Raw genomic sequence first — 21,421 nt, 5'->3', positions numbered from 1 at the left:
GCGCACTAGACAAGGTACAATGCTGGCTAAACAGCACCTGTCTCCTACTTAATGCGAAAAAGACTGTGTGCATGTTCTTTAGCAAGCGTCCAGAAACCATCAAGCGGTCCAATGTGTTCCTGAGGAAGGAGGGAAGGAAGGAAGAACTAGAACTTGTTTCCCACTTCAAATTCCTTGGGGTCATCTTGGACTCAAACCTGACCTTTAAGAAACACATAAAGAAAGTGAGGAACACCATCAACTTCAACATTTCCAACTTCAAACAAATACGGCCCTCCCTAACACTTGAAGCCGCAAAGACATACCTACACTGTATGGTCTTCTCTCACATTGAATATTGCCTTCTAAACTGGTCATTTACTGGGGCCACAGCCATGAAACCCATAGAACAACTCTACAACAGAGCATTGAAGGTATATGACAGGAAACAGTACTCATACCACCACTGTAAAATCCTGGATAAGCATCAAATTTTAAATTTTGAAAACCTCAGACGTTATAAAAGTTCCTGCTTTGTATATAAATGCCTGCACAGATTAGCCCCTCCCCCTCTCAAGGAGTTTATCCACGAGAAAAGGAACACTGGATTAGCCACTAGATCAAACACCAGATGGGATTGTGAGGTCCATTTTAGAAAGACCGCCTTCAGCAAAAATTGTCTATCGATAAAGGGAAGTGGAACATGGAACAGCCTTCCGGTCCCCTTAAGGGAATGTCCCACCCTGTCCACCTTTAAGGGCCAACTCAGGAAATGGCTGTTAGACAGCCAAATATGCACTCATTAGGGATGTTAGTGATGTTGTACTGACTGAATGTCATGTTAGTGTGGTCATGTCAGTGATGTCAGTTTTTATGAATGAACGTTGTATGGTCCGTTTTGTGTTTGTTTTATGTTAGGACTACGGGTGGAAATTAGCCCTGTGCTATTCCCGGCATATTTACGTCCTTATCATGCTGTGATGTTATGCATACACATGTAAATGATGTTCATTAATTTGCATTGTCCTTAATAAACAAATCTTAATCTTAATCTTACTGCTTAAAACAGGAAGTGAAACCTTTGTAGTAGTAACCAATAGTAGCGGTATTAGTAGTAGTAGCAGTAGTAGTAGTAGTAGTAGTAGTAGTAGTAGTAGCAGCAACATCAGTATTAGTAACAGTAGTAACAGTAGTAGTAGTAGTAGTAGTAGTAGTAGTAGTAGTAGTAGTAGTAGTAGTAGTAGTAGTAGTAGTAGTAGTAGTAGTAGCAGCAACAGCAGTATTAGTAACAGTAGTAACAGTAGTAGTAGTAGTAGTAGTAGTAGTAGTAGTAGTAGTAGTATTAGTAGTAGTAGTAGTAGTAGTAGCAGCAACAGCAGTATTAGTAACAGTAGTAACAAGTAGTAGTAGTAGTAGTAGTAGTAGTAGTAGTAGTAGTAGTAGTAGTAGTAGTAGTAGTAGTAGTAGTAGCAGTAGTAGTAGCAGTAGTAATAGTAATAGTACGGGAAACTGCAATTCGAAACTGGCCCCTGTAAATGTCCGAACACAACCCCCTCCAATGTACAGTAAATTACCAAGTATGGTCTTGTCAATATTCCAATGTACAGTTTTGCTTGTACAGTTGTACAGTAGTAGTAGATGTTATAATATAATGTTATTATAATATAATCGTTCTGGTAGCTCAGACACGCTAATCCAGGAGTAGTTAGGTGTCTCTGGTGGAGACATGACACGTGCATCATAACGGAGCCTGGCAGAGCTTCACAGGACATTGTGCAATAATACCCCGATTTCCAGGAATTTTGTCAAGAAATGTCTATTGATTAAGCAACTTCTTGCGAAACTAGGGTAAATGCATGTTGTGTGGATTTTAACCGCAGGCTGTTCTGGAAGGGCTGCACATAATGTAGGTTTTATATTTTCATACGCGATTTGACCCGATATTTCTATGTTGTCTCGGTCTACTTGTCTCTGTCTGATTGATTGATTGATTGATTGAAAACTTTATTAACAGATTGCAGAATGGGTACAATACAGTACGGCTCAATACACACAATTGTTAACCCTTTCACTGCCGCACTACCAAACGGTTAACCCTTTCACTGTGACAATACACAGAAGGTTAAGGGGATGCAGACCAGAGAAAGACTTTCGTCTTGTTTACATCAGGGTCCCCCATTTTCAATTCATAATGACATTTATGACATACAGATATACAGATATACAGTACTGTTTAAGAGACAGAGGTGCTGTAGGCGGTCAGGTGGCGTAGCGGAGATTGCGTTCGTCACCAACGCCGGAGATGCTGGATTCGCCTGTTCGACTCCAGCTCACAGCTCCGGCGTTGTCACCAGCTTGGCTGGCCGTTCACACTAATACAATTGGCAGTATTAGAGGGTGGGAAAGCTGGCGGGGTGGGTCCGGGTCGTTGTAAACAGCGACTCCTACAGTTCGGTCGGGGCGCCTGCTCAGCGCGGATAGGATCTAAGGGGGGGTAGTGTGATCCTTCCACACGTTACACGCTCTCAGTGAGAGTCCGCGCTGCCAGGTGAAAAGAAGCGGTTGATTGGCTAGACGTGTGTCGGAGGAAGCACGTGATAGCCTCCACTCTCCCAGACCGACTGTGGGGGGTAAGTGCGCAGCGACCAGGAAGGGGATTGGGAATTGGCATAACGACTAACATTGGGATGGGAGAAAATCGGAGGAAAAAGGAGGGGGGAAAAGATTAAAAAAAATAAAAATAAAAAAAAGACAGAGGTGCTCTTTGAGAGCGGTTTTGAAGGAGGGTAGGGATTCACATTCCTTTACAGCTTTGGGTAGGGCGTTCCACATTGATGTGGCATAATTGCGAAACGTGTTTAGTCCCTTGTTTGAGCCGAATCTGGGTTGAACATGACTTGTGGAACTCCCTCTGGTGTTGTGATCGTGGAATTCACTGACCTTTGGGAAGTATTTCGACATGTACATGGGTACCTTGGTGGTGTAGTGTATCTTGTAGACCAGGCCCATTGCAAGTCGCTGTACTCTGTCGTCTACTCTAAGCCATCCTAGGTTGTCAAAGTGGGCAGGGGTGAGGTGGGTTCTAGGAGTCAGGTCAAGTAGTAGTCTGACTAGCTTGTTTTGTGATCTTGTTTTGTTTTGTAGTCTTGTTTTTAGTGCCTTTGAGGTGTCTCTGTGTCTCTGTGTCTCTCTGTGTCTCTTTCTACTCATCCACTTCCTGACGTTCAGGACAAAAGGAGGGGGGGGGGACGTACTCATCCACTTCCTAACGTTCAGGACAAAAGGAGGGGGGGGGGGACGTACTCATCCACTTCCTGACGTTAAGGACAAAAGGAGGGGGGGGGACGTACTCATCCAGTTCCTGACGTTCAGGAAGCTCTCCACGTTGGTGAGGTCGAACAGGAGGAGGAAGCCCATGGCGTCTCTGAAGAAGGCTCTCGTCAAACTGCGGAACCTGAGCCCACACAGGAGAAGGAGTTAGAACCTGAGCCCACACAGGAGAAGGAGTTAGAACCTGAGCCCACACAGGAGAAGCAGTTAGAACCTGAGCCCACACAGGAGAAGGAGTTAGAACCTGAGCCCACACAGGAGAAGGAGTTAGAACCTGAGCCCACACAGGAGAAGGAGTTAGAACCTGAGCCCACACAGGAGAAGCAGTTAGAACCTGAGCCCACACAGGAGAAGGAGTTAGAACCTGAGCCCACACAGGAGAAGGAGTTAGAACCTGAGCCCACACAGGAGAAGGAGTTAGAACCTGAGCCCACACAGGAGAAGGAGTTAGAACCTGAGCCCACACAGGAGAAGGAGTTAGAACCTGAGCCCACACAGGAGAAGCAGTTAGAACCTGAGCCCACACAGGAGAAGGAGTTAGAACCTGAGCCCACACAGGAGAAGGAGTTAGAACCTGAGCCCACACAGGAGAAGCAGGTAGAACCTGAGCCCACACAGGAGAAGGAGTTAGAACCTGAGCCCACACAGGAGAAGCAGGTAGAACCTGAGCCCACACAGAAGGAGTTAGAACCTGAGCCCACACAGGAGAAGGAGTTAGAACCTGAGCCCACACAGGAGAAGCAGGTAGAACCTGAGCCCACACAGGAGAAGGAGTTAGAACCTGAGCCCACACAGGAGAAGCAGGTAGAACCTGAGCCCACAAAGGAGAAGGAGTTAGAACCTGAGCCCACACAGGAGAAGGAGTTAGAACCTGAGCCCACACAGGAGAAGCAGGTAGAACCTGAGCCCACACAGGAGAAGGAGTTAGAACCTGAGCCCACACAGGAGAAGGAGTTAGAACCTGAGCCCACACAGGAGAAGCAGGTAGAACCTGAGCCCACACAGGAGAAGGAGTTAGAACCTGAGCCCACACAGGAGAAGGAGTTAGAACCTGAGCCCACACAGGAGAAGGAGTTAGAAGGAATGTGATCAAGATGAAAGAAACTAAAAGTAGGGTAGTGGGGGAGGGGGGGGTGTGAGGGTAGCGGGAGGAGGGGGGTGTGAGGGTAGGGGGGGGAGGGGGGGTGTGAGGGTAGTGGGGGGAGGGGGGGTGTGAGGGTAGCGGGGGGAGGGGGGGTGTGAGGGTAGCGGGGGGAGGGGGGGTGTGAGGGTAGCGGGGGGAGGGGGGGTGTGAGGGTAGCAGGGGGAGGGAGGGTGTGAGGGTAGCGGGGGGAGGGGGGGTGTGAGGGTAGTGGGGGGAGGGGGGGTGTGAGGGTAGTGGGGGAGGGGGGGGTGTGAGGGTAGCGGGGGAGGGGGGTGTGAGGGTAGCGGGGGGAGGGGGGGTGTGAGGGTAGCGGGGGAGGGGGGGTGTGAGGGTAGCGGGGGGAGGGGGGGTGTGAGGGTAGCGGGGGGAGGGGGGATGTGAGGGTAGTGGGAGGAGGGGGGGTGTGAGGGTAGCGGGGGGAGGGGGGGTGTGAGGGTAGCGGGGGGAGGGGGGATGTGAGGGTAGCGGGGGGAGGGGGGGTGTGAGGGTAGCGGGGGGAGGGGGGGTGTGAGGGTAGAGGGGGGGTGTGAGGGTAGCGGGGGGAGGGGGGATGTGAGGGTAGTGGGGGGAGGGGGGATGTGAGGGTAGCGGGGGGAGGGGGGGTGTGAGGGTAGCGGGGGGAGGGGGGGTGTGAGGGTAGAGGGGGGATGTGAGGGTAGAGGGGGGAGGGGAGCTGCACCTCTCTTGGCCGGCGGTGTCCCACAGCTGGATGTGGATCTTCTGTTCCCTGCCCGCCGTCCCGTTGTTGGAGGGGTACACCTGGCACACAGAGACAAGGTGTTGGAGGGGTACACCTGGCACACAGAGACAAGGTGTTGGAGGGGTACACCTGGTACAGAGACAAGGTGTTGGAGGGGTACACCTGGCACACAGAGACAAGGTGTTGGAGGGGTACACCTGGTACACAGAGACAAGGTGTTGGAGGGGTACACCTGGTACACAGAGACAAGGTGTTGGAGGGGTACACCTGGTACACAGAGACAAGGTGTTGGAGGGGTACACCTGGTACACAGAGACAAGGTGTTGGAGGGGTACACCTGGTACACAGAGACAAGGTGTTGGAGGGGTACACCTGGTACACAGAGACAAGGTGTTGGAGGGGTACACCTGGTACACAGAGACAAGGTGTTGGAGGGGTACACCTGGCACACAGAGACAAGGTGTTGGAGGGGTACACCTGGTACACAGAGACAAGGTGTTGGAGGGGTACACCTGGCACACAGAGACAAGGGAGGCTTTCTTAAGAGAAACGAATTCACCAGAGACCCCGGTTTCATACGGGTTCAGCCCGTGTTCATCTCCCATCAGATCACACTGGTCCATGACTCTGTTTACATTTGAAGGTTTCCTCTAATAAAGAGAGATAAACAGCTCCTTCTAGTCGTGCTTCTAGCTTCTAGGGAGCTTTTGTTTCCTCGAAGAACCAATTATGTTAATTCCGTCAGAAAAAGCTTCTTGTGGAATGTTAAATCGATTGTTAGGAATTTTGGACCTTACTTTGTAGTAGAGTTCCTAGTAGAGTTCTGGCCCGCTGCCTGGTCCAGAGAAAGTGTTAATCCACACCTTAACCCTTTCACTGGGCTACAAAGGGTTAACCCTTTCACTACCACACTACAGACGGTAACCTCGACATCTCCTGTCCTTGCTGTGCAGGCGCCCTGACCGACCTGTAGGAGTCTCTGTTTACAACGACCAGATTACCACCCCACCGGCTTCCCTCCCGCTGACTCTGCCAATGAGTTAGTATGACGGCCGGCCCAAGCCGGAGGCACCGCTGACAGCCGGATTCGATACCGGTGTCTCACGCGTTGGTGACGAGCGCTTAGACCGCTGCGCCACCCAGTTCAGACCTATGTTACTCTATTTAATTTGCACTAAAAGTGATCTTTCTTTATTGCATCAGAAACCTCAGAATGTTATCTTTCAAAAAAGACCAGGCTTATGCATGTGCTATTAGTATAAAGTATAGTATTTTGGTCTGCAAAAAAGATATATGCAGTCCTCAAAAACTAAAACAAAAATGGCCACTTTTTGGGGTGCCTGTTAAGAGGTTAAAAAGCACAGCATGTGGGGCGCTCCAGTAGCACCACATAGCGCGCGAAGTGGTCGCCCCGGGTTCGTTTCCCCGACCCGGTGGCCATGTGCCGCATGTCTTCCCCTCTTCTCCTCCCGTTTCACCCTCTCTCCTCTGTCGGTCCTGCGTGGCCAACAGGTCCTGCATGGCCAAAATCTTTTTATAAATTAAATTAACAAAAAGCACAGCATGTGTTTCTCCAGGTACTCACCACTCGTTTTTCCCTGAAATCAATGCCCACTGTGGTGATGAACTTGGAGTTGAACTTCCCGTCTGTGTACTGGTACAGGAAGCTGGTCTTCCCCACGCCAGAGTCCCCGAGCGCCAGGAACTTGATGAGGTAATCGTACTCCCCGTCCGACATGGTGAGGCCTTACTTCTGACAGAAACAACAAACACGAGGTCATCGTACTCATCAGACATAGTGAGGCCAACAGGAGAAGCACATACCTGTCATCTGAGTCAACGTCATTCTCATGCCCAACATTCCTGTCTAAAGAAGACTATTAATAGACTGTAATCGGACATGAGATGTAGGCATAATATTGGTCTACAAGCTCTCACCAAGCTCTCACCAAGCTCTCACCAAGCTCTCACCAAGCTCTCACCAGACGCACCAAGCTCTCACCAGACACACCAAGCTCTCACCAGACGCACCAAGCTCTCACCAGACGCACCAAGCTCTCACCAAGCTCTCACCAAGCTCTCACCAGACACACCAAGCTCTCACCAGACACACCAAGCTCTCACCAGACACACCAAGCTCTCACCAGACTCACCAAGCTCTCACCAGACTCACCAAGCTCTCACCAGACGCACCAAGCTCTCGCCAGACACACCAAGCTCTCACCAGACTCACCAAGCTCTCACCAGACTCACCAAGCTCTCACCAGACACACCAAGCTCTCACCAGACACACCAAGCTCTCACCAGACGCACCAAGCTCTCACCAAGCTCTCACCAGACTCACCAAGCTCTCACCAGACACACCAAGCTCTCACCAGACACACCAAGCTCTCACCAAGCTCTCACCAGACACACCAAGCTCTCACCAGACACACCAAGCTCTCACCAGACTCACCAAGCTCTCACCAGACTCACCAAGCTCTCACCAGACACACCAAGCTCTCACCAGACACACCAAGCTCTCACCAGACACACCAAGCTCTCACCAAGCTCTCACCAGACTCACCAAGCTCTCACCAGACTCACCAAGCTCTCACCAGACGCACCAAGCTCTCACCAGACTCACCAAGCTCTCACCAGACACACCAAGCTCTCACCAGACACACCAAGCTCTCACCAGACTCACCAAGCTCTCACCAAGCTCTCACCAGACACACCAAGCTCTCACCAGACTCACCAAGCTCTCACCAAGCTCTCACCAGATTCACCAAGCTCTCACCAAGCTCTCACCAGACACACCAAGCTCTCACCAGACGTACCAAGCTCTCACCAGACTCACCAAGCTCTCACCAGACTCACCAAGCTCTCACCAGACACACCAAGCTCTCACCAGACTCACCAAGCTCTCACCAAGCTCTCACCAGACTCACCAAGCTCTCACCAGACTCACCAAGCTCTCACCAGACACACCAAGCTCTCACCAGACACACCAAGCTCTCACCAGACACACCAAGCTCTCACCAGACTCACCAAGCTCTCACCAGACACACCAAGCTCTCACCAAGCTCTCACAAGACACACCAAGCTCTCACCAAGCTCTCACCAGACACACCAAGCTCTCACCAAGCTCTCACCAGACGCACCAAGCTCTCACCAGACTCACCAAGCTCTCACCAGACTCACCAAGCTCTCACCAGACACACCAAGCTCTCACCAGACACACCAAGCTCTCACCAGACACACCAAGCTCTCACCAAGCTCTCACCAGACACACCAAGCTCTCACCAGACTCACCAAGCTCTCACCAGACACACCAAGCTCTCACCAGACACACCAAGCTCTCACCAGACACACCAAGCTCTCACCAGACGCACCAAGCTCTCACCAAGCTCTCACCAGACTCACCAAGCTCTCACCAGACGCACCAAGCTCTCACCAGACTCACCAAGCTCTCACCAAGCTCTCACCAGACTCACCAAGCTCTCACCAGACTCACCAAGCTCTCACCAGACACACCAAGCTCTCACCAAGCTCTCACCAGACACACCAAGCTCTCACCAAGCTCTCACCAGACTCACCAAGCTCTCACCAAGCTCTCACCAGACTCACCAAGCTCTCACCAGACACACCAAGCTCTCACCAGACACACCAAGCTCTCACCAGACACACCAAGCTCTCACCAGACACACCAAGCTCTCACCAGACACACCAAGCTCTCACCAGACACACCAAGCTCTCACCAGACACACCAAGCTCTCACCAGACACACCAAGCTCTCACCAGACACACCAAGCTCTCACCAAGCTCTCACAAGACACACCAAGCTCTCACCAGACACACCAAGCTCTCACCAGACACACCAAGCTCTCACCAGACTCACCAAGCTCTCACCAGACACACCAAGCTCTCACCAGACACACCAAGCTCTCACCAGACTCACCAAGCTCTCACCAGACGCACCAAGCTCTCACCAGACACACCAAGCTCTCACCAGACACACCAAGCTCTCACCAGACTCACCAAGCTCTCACCAGACACACCAAGCTCTCACCAGACTCACCAAGCTCTCACCAGACACACCAAGCTCTCACCAGACACACCAAGCTCTCACCAGACACACCAAGCTCTCACCAGACACACCAAGCTCTCACCAGACACACCAAGCTCTCACCAGACACACCAAGCTCTCACCAAGCTCTCACAAGACACACCAAGCTCTCACCAGACACACCAAGCTCTCACCAGACACACCAAGCTCTCACCAGACTCACCAAGCTCTCACCAGACACACCAAGCTCTCACCAGACACACCAAGCTCTCACCAGACACACCAAGCTCTCACCAGACACACCAAGCTCTCACCAAGCTCTCACAAGACACACCAAGCTCTCACCAGACACACCAAGCTCTCACCAGACTCACCAAGCTCTCACCAAGCTCTCACCAGATTCACCAAGCTCTCACCAAGCTCTCACCAGACACACCAAGCTCTCACCAAGCTCTCACCAGACTCACCAAGCTCTCACCAGACACACCAAGCTCTCACCAGACACACCAAGCTCTCACCAGACACACCAAGCTCTCACCAGACACACCAAGCTCTCACCAGACACACCAAGCTCTCACCAGACACACCAAGCTCTCACCAGACACACCAAGCTCTCACCAGACACACCAAGCTCTCACCAAGCTCTCACCAGACTCACCAAGCTCTCACCAGACACACCAGGCTCTCACCAGACACACCAAGCTCTCACCAGACGTACCAAGCTCTCACCAGACTCACCAAGCTCTCACCAGACTCACCAAGCTCTCACCAGACACACCAAGCTCTCACCAGACTCACCAAGCTCTCACCAAGCTCTCACCAGACTCACCAAGCTCTCACCAGACTCACCAAGCTCTCACCAGACACACCAAGCTCTCACCAGACACACCAAGCTCTCACCAGACACACCAAGCTCTCACCAGACTCACCAAGCTCTCACCAGACACACCAAGCTCTCACCAGACTCACCAAGCTCTCACAAGACACACCAAGCTCTCACCAGACACACCAAGCTCTCACCAGACTCACCAAGCTCTCACCAGACGCACCAAGCTCTCACCAGACTCACCAAGCTCTCACCAGACTCACCAAGCTCTCACCAGACACACCAAGCTCTCACCAGACACACCAAGCTCTCACCAGACACACCAAGCTCTCACCAAGCTCTCACCAGACACACCAAGCTCTCACCAGACTCACCAAGCTCTCACCAGACACACCAAGCTCTCACCAGACACACCAAGCTCTCACCAGACACACCAAGCTCTCACCAGACGCACCAAGCTCTCACCAAGCTCTCACCAGACTCACCAAGCTCTCACCAGACGCACCAAGCTCTCACCAGACTCACCAAGCTCTCACCAGACACACCAAGCTCTCACCAAGCTCTCACCAGACACACCAAGCTCTCACCAAGCTCTCACCAGACACACCAAGCTCTCACCAGACACACCAAGCTCTCACCAGACACACCAAGCTCTCACCAGACACACCAAGCTCTCACCAGACACACCAAGCTCTCACCAGACACACCAAGCTCTCACCAGACACACCAAGCTCTCACCAGACTCACCAAGCTCTCACCAGACACACCAAGCTCTCACCAAGCTCTCACCAGACACACCAAGCTCTCACCAAGCTCTCACCAGACACACCAAGCTCTCACCAGACACACCAAGCTCTCACCAGACACACCAAGCTCTCACCAGACACACCAAGCTCTCACCAGACACACCAAGCTCTCACCAGACACACCAAGCTCTCACCAGACACACCAAGCTCTCACCAGACACACCAAGCTCTCACCAGACACACCAAGCTCTCACCAGACACACCAAGCTCTCACCAGACTCACCAAGCTCTCACCAGACACACCAAGCTCTCACCAGACACACCAAGCTCTCACCAGACACACCAAGCTCTCACCAAGCTCTCACAAGACACACCAAGCTCTCACCAGACACACCAAGCTCTCACCAGACACACCAAGCTCTCACCAAGCTCTCACCAGACGCACCAAGCTCTCACCAGACTCACCAAGCTCTCACCAGACTCACCAAGCTCTCACCAGACACACCAAGCTCTCACCAGACACACCAAGCTCTCACCAGACACACCAAGCTCTCACCAAGCTCTCATCAGACTCACCAAGCTCTCACCAGACACACCAAGCTCTCACCAGACTCACCAAGCTCTCACCAGACACACCAAGCTCTCACCAGACTCAGCAAGCTCTCACCAGACTCACCAAGCTCTCACCAGACTCACCAAGCTCTCACCAGACTCACCAAGCTCTCACCAGACTCACCAAGCTCTCACAAGACACACCAAGCTCTCGCCAGACACACCAAGCTCTCACCAGACTCACCAAGCTCTCACCAGACGCACCAAGCTCTCACCAGACACACCAAGCTCTCACCAGACACACCAAACTCTCACCAGACACACCAAGCTCTCGCCAGACACACCAAGCTCTCACCAGACTCACCAAGCTCTCACCAGACGCACCAAGCTCTCACCAGACACACCAAGCTCTCACCAGACACACCAAGCTCTCACCAGACACACCAAACTCTCACCAGACACACCAAGCTCTCACCAGACTCACCAAGCTCTCACCAGACACACCAAGCTCTCACCAGACTCACCAAGCTCTCACCAGACACACCAAGCTCTCACCAAGCTCTCACCAGACACACCAAGCTCTCACCAGACTCACCAAGCTCTCACCAGACGCACCAAGCTCTCACCAGACTCACCAAGCTCTCACCAGACACACCAAGCTCTCACCAAGCTCTCACCAGACACACCAAGCTCTCACCAAGCTCTCACCAGACACACCAAGCTCTCACCAGACACACCAAGCTCTCACCAGACACACCAAGCTCTCACCAGACACACCAAGCTCTCACCAGACACACCAAGCTCTCACCAGACACACCAAGCTCTCACCAAGCTCTCACCAGACTCACCAAGCTCTCACCAGACACACCAAGCTCTCACCAGACACACCAAGCTCTCACCAGACGTACCAAGCTCTCACCAGACTCACCAAGCTCTCACCAGACGCACCAAGCTCTCACCAGACACACCAAGCTCTCACCAGACACACCAAGCTCTCACCAGACTCACCAAGCTCTCACCAGACACACCAAGCTCTCACCAGACACACCAAGCTCTCACCAAGCTCTCACAAGACACACCAAGCTCTCACCAGACACACCAAGCTCTCACCAGACGTACCAAGCTCTCACCAGACTCACCAAGCTCTCACCAGAGACACCAAGCTCTCACCAGACACACCAAGCTCTCACCAGACACACCAAGCTCTCACCAGACACACCAAGCTCTCACCAGACACACCAAGCTCTCACCAAGCTCTCACAAGACACACCAAGCTCTCACCAGACACACCAAGCTCTCACCAGACACACCAAGCTCTCACCAAGCTCTCACCAGACGCACCAAGCTCTCACCAGACTCACCAAGCTCTCACCAGACTCACCAAGCTCTCACCAGACACACCAAGCTCTCACCAGACACACCAAGCTCTCACCAGACACACCAAGCTCTCACCAAGCTCTCACCAGACTCACCAAGCTCTCACCAGACACACCAAGCTCTCACCAGACACACCAAGCTCTCACCAGACTCACCAAGCTCTCACCAGACACACCAAGCTCTCACCAGACTCACCAAGCTCTCACCAGACTCACCAAGCTCTCACCAGACTCACCAAGCTCTCACCAGACTCACCAAGCTCTCACCAGACTCACCAAGCTCTCACCAGACTCACCAAGCTCTCACAAGACACACCAAGCTCTCGCCAGACACACCAAGCTCTCACCAGACTCACCAAGCTCTCACCAGACGCACCAAGCTCTCACCAGACACACCAAGCTCTCACCAGACACACCAAACTCTCACCAGACACACCAAGCTCTCGCCAGACACACCAAGCTCTCACCAGACTCACCAAGCTCTCACCAGACGCACCAAGCTCTCACCAGACACACCAAGCTCTCACCAGACACACCAAGCTCTCACCAGACACACCAAACTCTCACCAGACACACCAAGCTCTCACCAGACTCACCAAGCTCTCACCAGACACACCAAGCTCTCACCAGACTCACCAAGCTCTCACCAGACACACCAAGCTCTCACCAAGCTCTCACCAGACACACCAAACTCTCACCAGACACACCAAGCTCTCACCAGACTCACCAAACTCTCACCAGACTCACCAAGCTCTCACCAGACACACCAAGCTCTCACCAGACTCACCAAGCTCTCACCAGACACACCAAACCCTCACCAGATTCACCAAGCTCTCACCAGACTCACCAAGCTCTCACCAGACTCACCAAGCTCTCACCAGACACACCAAGCTCTCACCAGACTCACCAAGCTCTCACCAGACTCACCAAGCTCTCACCAGACACACCAAGCTCTCACCAGACACACCAAGCTCTCACCAGACACACCAAGCTCTCACCAGACACACCAAGCTCTCACCAAGCTCTCACCAGACACACCAAGCTCTCACCAGACACACCAAGCTCTCACCAGACTCACCAAGCTCTCACCAGACAACACCAAGCTCTCACCAGACACACCAATCTCTCACCAGACACACCAAGCTCTCACCAGAGACACCAAGCTCTCACCAGACACACCAAGCTCTCACCAGACACACCAAGCTCTCACCAGACACACCAAGCTCTCACCAGACACACCAAGCTCTCACCAGACACACCAAGCTCTCACCAGACACATCGCCAGATGATTTAAAAAAAATATATATATCCAAAAAAAGAAAAGATTTTAATTTTAATTTTTTTTGCAGTCAGGCCACTGAACTTAGAAGCAGGCCAGGACAGTGTTTCTAGTTGCAGCAGCGCAATAGTTAGATAACCTAGGTGAGGAACAACCAGGAGATCACTGCAACTCACACAAGTTGGAGAACTATCTCTATCTCTCTCTCTCTTGCTCTCACACACACACACACACACAAAGGGAGCCGCATGTGATTGGTGGAGGCGGGACCCTTACAAAAAATTGCTAATCATTGACACATTACGCTAGCCTGTAATAATCCCCCCCAGAAAAATCTACTTTGCATTTGATATATTGCAAATATATGCCATCACACACACTGGCATTTAAAGGGTTAGAATTATATTAATTAATATGTGGTGTTATGATCAGGGCTGAAGTTGAATAAAAGATTGTATTATTTTCAATCTGACATTACAAAAAAACTTAAAATCCATCAAAATCAGTGTTGTTGCTAATCATACATATGCTAGCCTATTTTTTAACAATAATGTGTGATGCCATCACAAATACTGGCATTTAAAGGGTACAAATAAAAAAAATGCCTGCACCAGAATGCAGGAAATGAAGTCTTTGTAACAAGAAATGTCCTGGTGGGGTCTGGGGGACCCCCAGACCCCCTGCTTAAAAAGTGGCCTGACTGGGGCTATATTTTGCACTATATTTCCTGGCCTGAATGATTTCCCCAGTCCGGCCCTGGTTAAAAGCCTCCAATGCTTATTAGTGTGTGTGCGTTTGAACGTGTGCATGTTTCAACCATACATTTCCATCTATAAAAAAAAAGAAAAAAAAATCCTATAATAGTGGGGGTCGCGGCTCTCTGACCCCGTTATTTTTGGGTCACGGCCTGAAAAGTTTGGGAACCCCTGTGTTAATAGACTGTAATCAGATTGAGATTTAGGCATAATGTTGGCCTACAAGACACAGTTGAGGGGTGTGCAGATGTGACGTCTAACTAGGACATTTTCCTTCTTCAGTATCATAGTACTTTCTCCAAATAGTATCGTGAAATAGAGCCGGTGAGAGAGAGGAGAGAAGACCGACGGTACAGGCTGAACCAGACCTTTACCCAGACAACCTCCCAGACCAGTGACCTTTTCTATTGTCTTTTGTCCACATGTGACCTAGCGATGACCAAGGCAGTAGACACATTCCATAGAGTACTTGCTTCATAGACAATCTCTTCAGATTTCAAACTTGCATGTCATATTAAGAAGTCATAGGCCTAACTGGAAAGCAATTAGCCAGAGAGGCTATGAGAACGAGCCCTGGAATAAACATTACACCATATTTGATCCATTAGTGGTGGGGAAGAATATCGATACAGTATAGTATCGCGATACTTTGCGTGGCGATATTGTATCGATACAAGTATCGATATTTTATTATGCAAATAAAGTATTATAATTTTTTTGTATAAGGAAGTTGCATTGTTCATTTCAATACCTGTAATAGTACAGTAGTCCACACATTGTCTCTGTGTGTGTCTCTGTGTGTGTCTCTGTGTGTGTGTCTCTGTGTGTCTCTGTGTGTCTCTCTGTGTGTCTCTCTGTGTGTCTCTGTGTGTGTCTCTGTGTGTGTGTCTCTCTGTGTGTGTCTCTGTGTGTGTCTCTGTGTGTCTCTCTGTGTGTCTCTCTGTGTGTCTCTCTGTGTGTGTCTCTGTGTGTGTCTCTGTGTGTCTCTCTGTGTGTCTCTCTGTGTGTCTCTCTGTGTGTCTCTGTGTGTGTCTCTGTGTGTCTCTCTGTGTGTCTCTCTGTGTCTTTGTGTGTCTCTGTGAGTGTCTCTGTGTGTGTGTCTCTGTGTGTGTCTCTGTGTGTGTGTGTGTGTCTCTGTGTGTGTGTCTCTGTGTGTGTGTCTCTGTGTGTGTGTCTCTGTGTGTGTGTCTCTGTGTGTGTGTCTCTGTGTGTGTCTCTGTGTGTGTGTCTCTGTGTGTGTGTCTCTGTGTGTGTCTCTGTGTGTCTCTCTGTGTCTTTGTGTGTCTCTGTGTGTGTCTCTGTGTGTGTGTCTCTGTGTGTGTCTCTGTGTGTGTATCTCTGTGTGTGTGTCTCTGTGTGTGTGTGTCTCTGTGTGTGTCTCTGTGTGTGTGTGTGTGTGTGTCTGTGTGTGTGTGTATCTCTGTGTGTGTCTCTGTGTGTGTCTGTGTGTCTCTCTGTGCCTTTGTGTGTCTCTGTGTGTGTTTCTCTGTGTTTGTGTGTGTGTGTCTCTCTGTGTGTGTCTCTGTGTGTGTTTCTCTGTGTCTGTCTCTGTGTGTGTGTGTGTGTGTGTGTGTATGTGTGTCTCTGTGTGTGTCTCTCTGTTTGTGTCTCTCTGTGTGTGTCTCTGTGTGTGTTTCTCTGTGTCTGTCTCTGTGTGTGTGTGTGTGTGTCTCTCTGTGCCTTTGTGTGTCTCTGTGTGTGTCTCTCTGTGTGTGTCTCTGTGTGTGTTTCTCTGTGTCTGTTTGTGTGTGTGTGTGTGTGTGTGTCTCTGTGTGTGTCTCTCTGAGTGTGTCTCTCTGTGTGTGTCTCTGTGTGTGTTTATCTGTGTCTGTCTCTGTGTGTGTGTGTGTGTGTGTGTGTGTGTGTGTCTCTGTGTGTGTCTCTCTGTGTGTGTCTCTGTGAGTTCTGCTTTGTTCGATTGCTGACTCAGTTAACAGGAAACACACCCAACTAGAATTGAGGCCGTATCAGTTTTTGACTAATCTCTCTCCACAGTGAACCTTACCCTAATATTTAGGTTTTCTTCCTTTTGCATCAACTATTAAAAGACTAACATCATGATGATTCTAATGCAGCCGTGTATCCAGTACAGAGCCTTGGCAGGTTGTGATGATATGAGGACATTTAGAACTAGACGTTCCCGGTCGTATCGGACAGATCGCAGCATATTGATCGGTATCGGCCGTATTAAGCCTGATCAAATTCTGATCCTTTCATTTTTTTACCTTTAAGTGATAGGGACACCGTATAGCTGCGAGTGCCGTCCTTCGGATGAGGCGCTAAACCGAGGTCCTGACTGAATAGGACACATCACACTACACACTGACTACCATACACTGGCACCAGGCACACATCACACTACACACTGACTACCATACACTGGCACCAGGCACACATCACACTACACACTGACTACCATACACTGGCACCAGGCACACATCACACTACACACTGACTACCATACACTGGCACCAGGCACACACCACACTACACACTGACTACCATACACTGGCACCAGGCACACATCACACTACACACTGACTACCATACACTGGCACCAGGCACACATCACACTACACACTGACTACCATACACTGGCACCAGGCACACATCACACTACACACTGACTACCATACACTGGCACCAGGCACACATCACACTACACACTGACTACCATACACTGGCACCAGGCACACATCACACTACACACTGACTACCATACACTGGCACCAGGCACACATCACACTACACACTGACTACCATACACTGGCACCAGGCACACATCACACTACACACTGACTACCATACACTGGCACCAGGCACACACCACACTACACACTGACTACCATACACTGGCACCAGGCACACATCACACTACACACTGACTACCATACACTGGCACCAGACACACATCACACTACACACTGACTACCATACACTGGCACCAGGCACACACCACACTACACACTGACTACCATACACTGGCACCCGGCACACATCACACTACACACTGACTACCATACACTGGCACCAGGCACACATCACACTACACACTGACTACCATACACTGGCACCAGGCACACATCACACTACACACTGACTACCCTACACTGGCACCAGGCACACACCACACTACACACTGACTACCATACACTGGCACCAGGTATGAACATGAACTACTAGACTTTCTGGATCATTTGTTGATATCAGGAGCTATCGGTAGCTAGCCGGCTAAATACCGTTAGACAATGCCTACTAAACGTGAATAGTTGACTGGGTAATTTTGTTTAAACAGTAACGATAGCTAGGTAGCTAACGTTAGCGCAGGTCGAATGCAGTGCACTACAGACTCGAGCAGAGGAGCCGCACCTCTTTGTTTACAAACTCTACACGGGGGCGGGCGGGGCTAGGGAGGAGGAGCAGCGGCAGTCTGCAGGTCGTGTGTGTCTGAGACAGACAGCGAGTGAGAGCTTTGCTTGATCGGTTTCCGCTATCGGCGAATATGACTAATTATCGGAATTCACAGATTGCATATTTATACTGAGTATCGGCCGATAACGATCGGTGGCCGATCGATCGGGGCATCCCTAATTGTATGTATTGACTGTACCCATTCTGCAATCTGTTAATAAACTTTTCAATCAATCAATCAAACACCACACTACACACTGACTACCATACACTGGCACCCGGCACACACCACACTACACACTGACTACCATACACTGGCACCCGGCACACTACACACTGACTACCATACACTGGCACCAGACACACATCACACTACACACACTGGCTGAACGGCTCAGGAGACAGGGATTGATATCAGCCAATTAAGGGGAAGGGATGATTAGGTGGCCTTGATGTCAGAGACCTGATTGGGAATTTGGCCAGGAACGTCGGGGAGCCCCCTACTCTCTACGATAGGCGTCCCGTCCTGGCCTATCAAACAGCCTATTAAAACAGATTAGTTATATATATTATCTTATTAAAACAGAGTTATCGCATTAGAGAGAGAGAGAGAGAGAGAGAGAGAGAAAAAGAGAGAGAGAGAGAGAGAGAGAGGGGGGGGTGAGAGAGATGAGGAAAGGGCAAGAGAGAAAGAGAGCTCTGTTTGTTTTGAATTTGATGCAAATTTGTAATGCATGAGGGTCATCATTTTGTGCTAAATGGCTGCTTAAACAAGAAAATGGGGATGAATAGTTCAAGTGTAAAGTTCAACACACTACTGTGTTAGTAATCATTACTCTGTAATGTTACAGTTACTCTACAGTTAGCTCTACAAACAACGTGACGCACAGTGAAAGTGTGTAATGGAAAGCTGGCCCAGCTATAGCTAGATGGGGAATTCCAATGGCCGTGAATGTGTTAACTAACTAACTCACTGAAATATACAGTATTCACATGAGGTGCAGTCTGCATGAGGTAGTGTTATTGTCCTTTCTGGGTTCCTGGTAGTTGTAGTTGGATGTCTGGAATTCCTGCAGAGAATCCATCAGAGATCACATGACCACAACAGAGATCACATGACCACAACAGAGATCACATGACCACAACAGACATCAGTACATTCCTTCTCTGTGACCAGCAGCCTCTGGAGACATAACCTCCTATAACCTCCTATAACCTCCTATAACCTCCTTATAACCTCCCTATAACCTCCTATAACCTCCTATAACCTCATATAACCTCCTATAACCTCCCTATAACCTCCTTATAACCTCCCTATAACCTCCTATAACCTCCTATAACCTCCTATAACCTCCCTATAACCTCCTATAACCTCCCTATAACCTCCTATAACCTCTTATAACCTCCCTATAACCTCCTATAACCTCCTATAACCTCCCTATAACCTCCTATAACCTCCTATAACCTCCCTATAACCTCCTATAACCTCCTTATAACCTCCCTATAACCTCCTATAACCTCCTATAACCTCCTATAACCTCCCTATAACCTCCTATAAGACCTCCTATAACCTCCTATAACCTCCTATAACCTCCCTATAACCTCCTATAACCTCCTATAACCTCCCTATAACCTCCTATAGGACCTCCTATAACCTCCTATAACCTCCTATAACCTCCTATAACCTCCTATAACCTCCTATAACCTCCTATAACCTCCTATAAGACCTCCTATAACCTCCTATAACCTCCCTATAACCTCCTATAACCTCCTATAACCTCCTATAACCTCATATAACCTCATATAACCTCCTATAACCTCCTATAACCTCCCTATAACCTCCTATAGGACCTCCTATAACCTCCTATAAGACCTCCTATAACCTCCTATAACCTCCTATAACCTCCTATAACCTCCTATAACCTCCTATAACCTCCTATAACCTCCTATAACCTCCTTTACTTGGAGATTTTAGTTGGTTGATATTTGAGAGGAGAGAGAGAGAGAGAGAGAGAGAGAGAGAGAGAGAAACCAAGAGCGAGAGACAGAGACATAGAGAGAGAGACAGAGAGAGAGAGAGAGAGAGAGAGAGAGAGAGAGAGAGAGAGAAAACAAGAGCGAGAGACAGAGAGATAGAGAGAGAGACAGAGAGAGAGAGAGTGAGAGAGACAGAGAGAGAGAGAGTGAGTGAGTGAGAGAGAGAGAGAGAGAACGAGAGAGAGACAGAGAGAGAGTGAGAGAAAGATAGAGTGAGAGAGAGTGAGAGAGAGAGACTTTTTTTCTTTTTTTTATTATTATCTTTTCTCCCTTCTTTTTCCGTTTTTCTCCCCTCCCAATGTTAGTCGTTATGCCAATTCCCAATCCCCTTCCTGGTCGTTGCGCACTCTACCCCCTACCGTCGGACTGGGAGGGCGGAGACTATCACATGCTTCCTCCGACACATGTGTACCCAGCCCACCACTTCTTTTCACCTGGCAGCGCGGACTCTCACTGGGGGAGTGTAACGTGTGGAAGGATCACACTACCTCCCTCCAGATCCTTCCCTCGCTGTGCAGGCGCCCTGACCGAACTGTAGGAGTCGCTGTTTACAATGACCAGGACCCACCCACCGGCTTCCCTCCCGCTGACTCTGCCAATCGAGCCAGTATTACGGCCGGCCAAGCCGGAGGCAACGCTGACAGCCGGATTCGATACCAGTGTCTCTTGCGTTGGTGACAAGCGCTTAGTCCGCTGCGCCACCCATCCGCCCTTAGAGAGAGAGACTTTTGATATTCTTTATTCTTTACAGTAGAGACAAAGAACCTCACGGCATCTTCATAAAACCAACACACACACACACACACACACACACAGAAATAGACGTTTATGCGCCTCACTCTCCTGAACATGGCGTGACCCATTCCTAATCGATCAGAACTAAATCGGCAGAGAAAAAGCCCATTTTAAAGCACATATTCCGCATGGACATGCGCAGAGTGCCCATGGAGTCTGGACGACGCGAGATGACGCACGAATGAATGTGGACTGTTCCATCAGAGGGGGGAGCTTCGGTGGCCAATGTGAGTGGCTACAGACCGCTGCACTTAAATATAAACATTAGTCTACCTGGAGACTCAATGAGGTAATTGTAGATGTCGCCATAAGACGCATCTGGCCATTTAGTGGGATAATTTTTTCATCATCCTGTTTGGCTGAAAAGACACTGGCCACCGAAGCTCGCCCCTCTGATGGAACAGTCCACATTCATTCGTGCGTCATCTCGCGTCGTCCAGACT

The 21,421-nt window shown here is 50.1% G+C and overlaps 1 protein-coding gene across 3 annotated transcripts in view; it reads right to left on the bottom strand.

The window, feature by feature from the left end:
* Positions 1–21,421, bottom strand: part of rab27a (RAB27A, member RAS oncogene family) — a 79,353-nt gene that overhangs the window by 44,190 nt on the left and 13,742 nt on the right. For 2 of the 3 annotated variants that reach the window (XM_084307272.1, XM_084307271.1), the window contains exons 2-4: positions 6,739–6,906; positions 5,133–5,212; positions 3,330–3,433 (exon numbers count right to left, since the gene is read on the bottom strand). In XM_084307272.1, the coding sequence (XP_084163398.1) occupies positions 3,330–3,433; positions 5,133–5,212; positions 6,739–6,891 (337 nt within the window). In that variant the 5' untranslated portion in view covers positions 6,892–6,906. The remainder of the gene's footprint in view (positions 1–3,329; positions 3,434–5,132; positions 5,213–6,738; positions 6,907–21,421) is intronic. The other variant, XM_084307273.1, reaches the window with a different exon arrangement.

Source organism: Notolepis coatsorum, assembly GCF_963971535.1.
Source record: "Notolepis coatsorum genome assembly, chromosome: 2".
In the NCBI taxonomy this organism is placed as follows: domain Eukaryota; kingdom Metazoa; phylum Chordata; class Actinopteri; order Aulopiformes; family Paralepididae; genus Notolepis; species Notolepis coatsorum.
The sequence above is the reverse complement of the archived record's forward strand: the minus strand, read 5'-3'. Positions and strand labels throughout refer to the sequence as shown.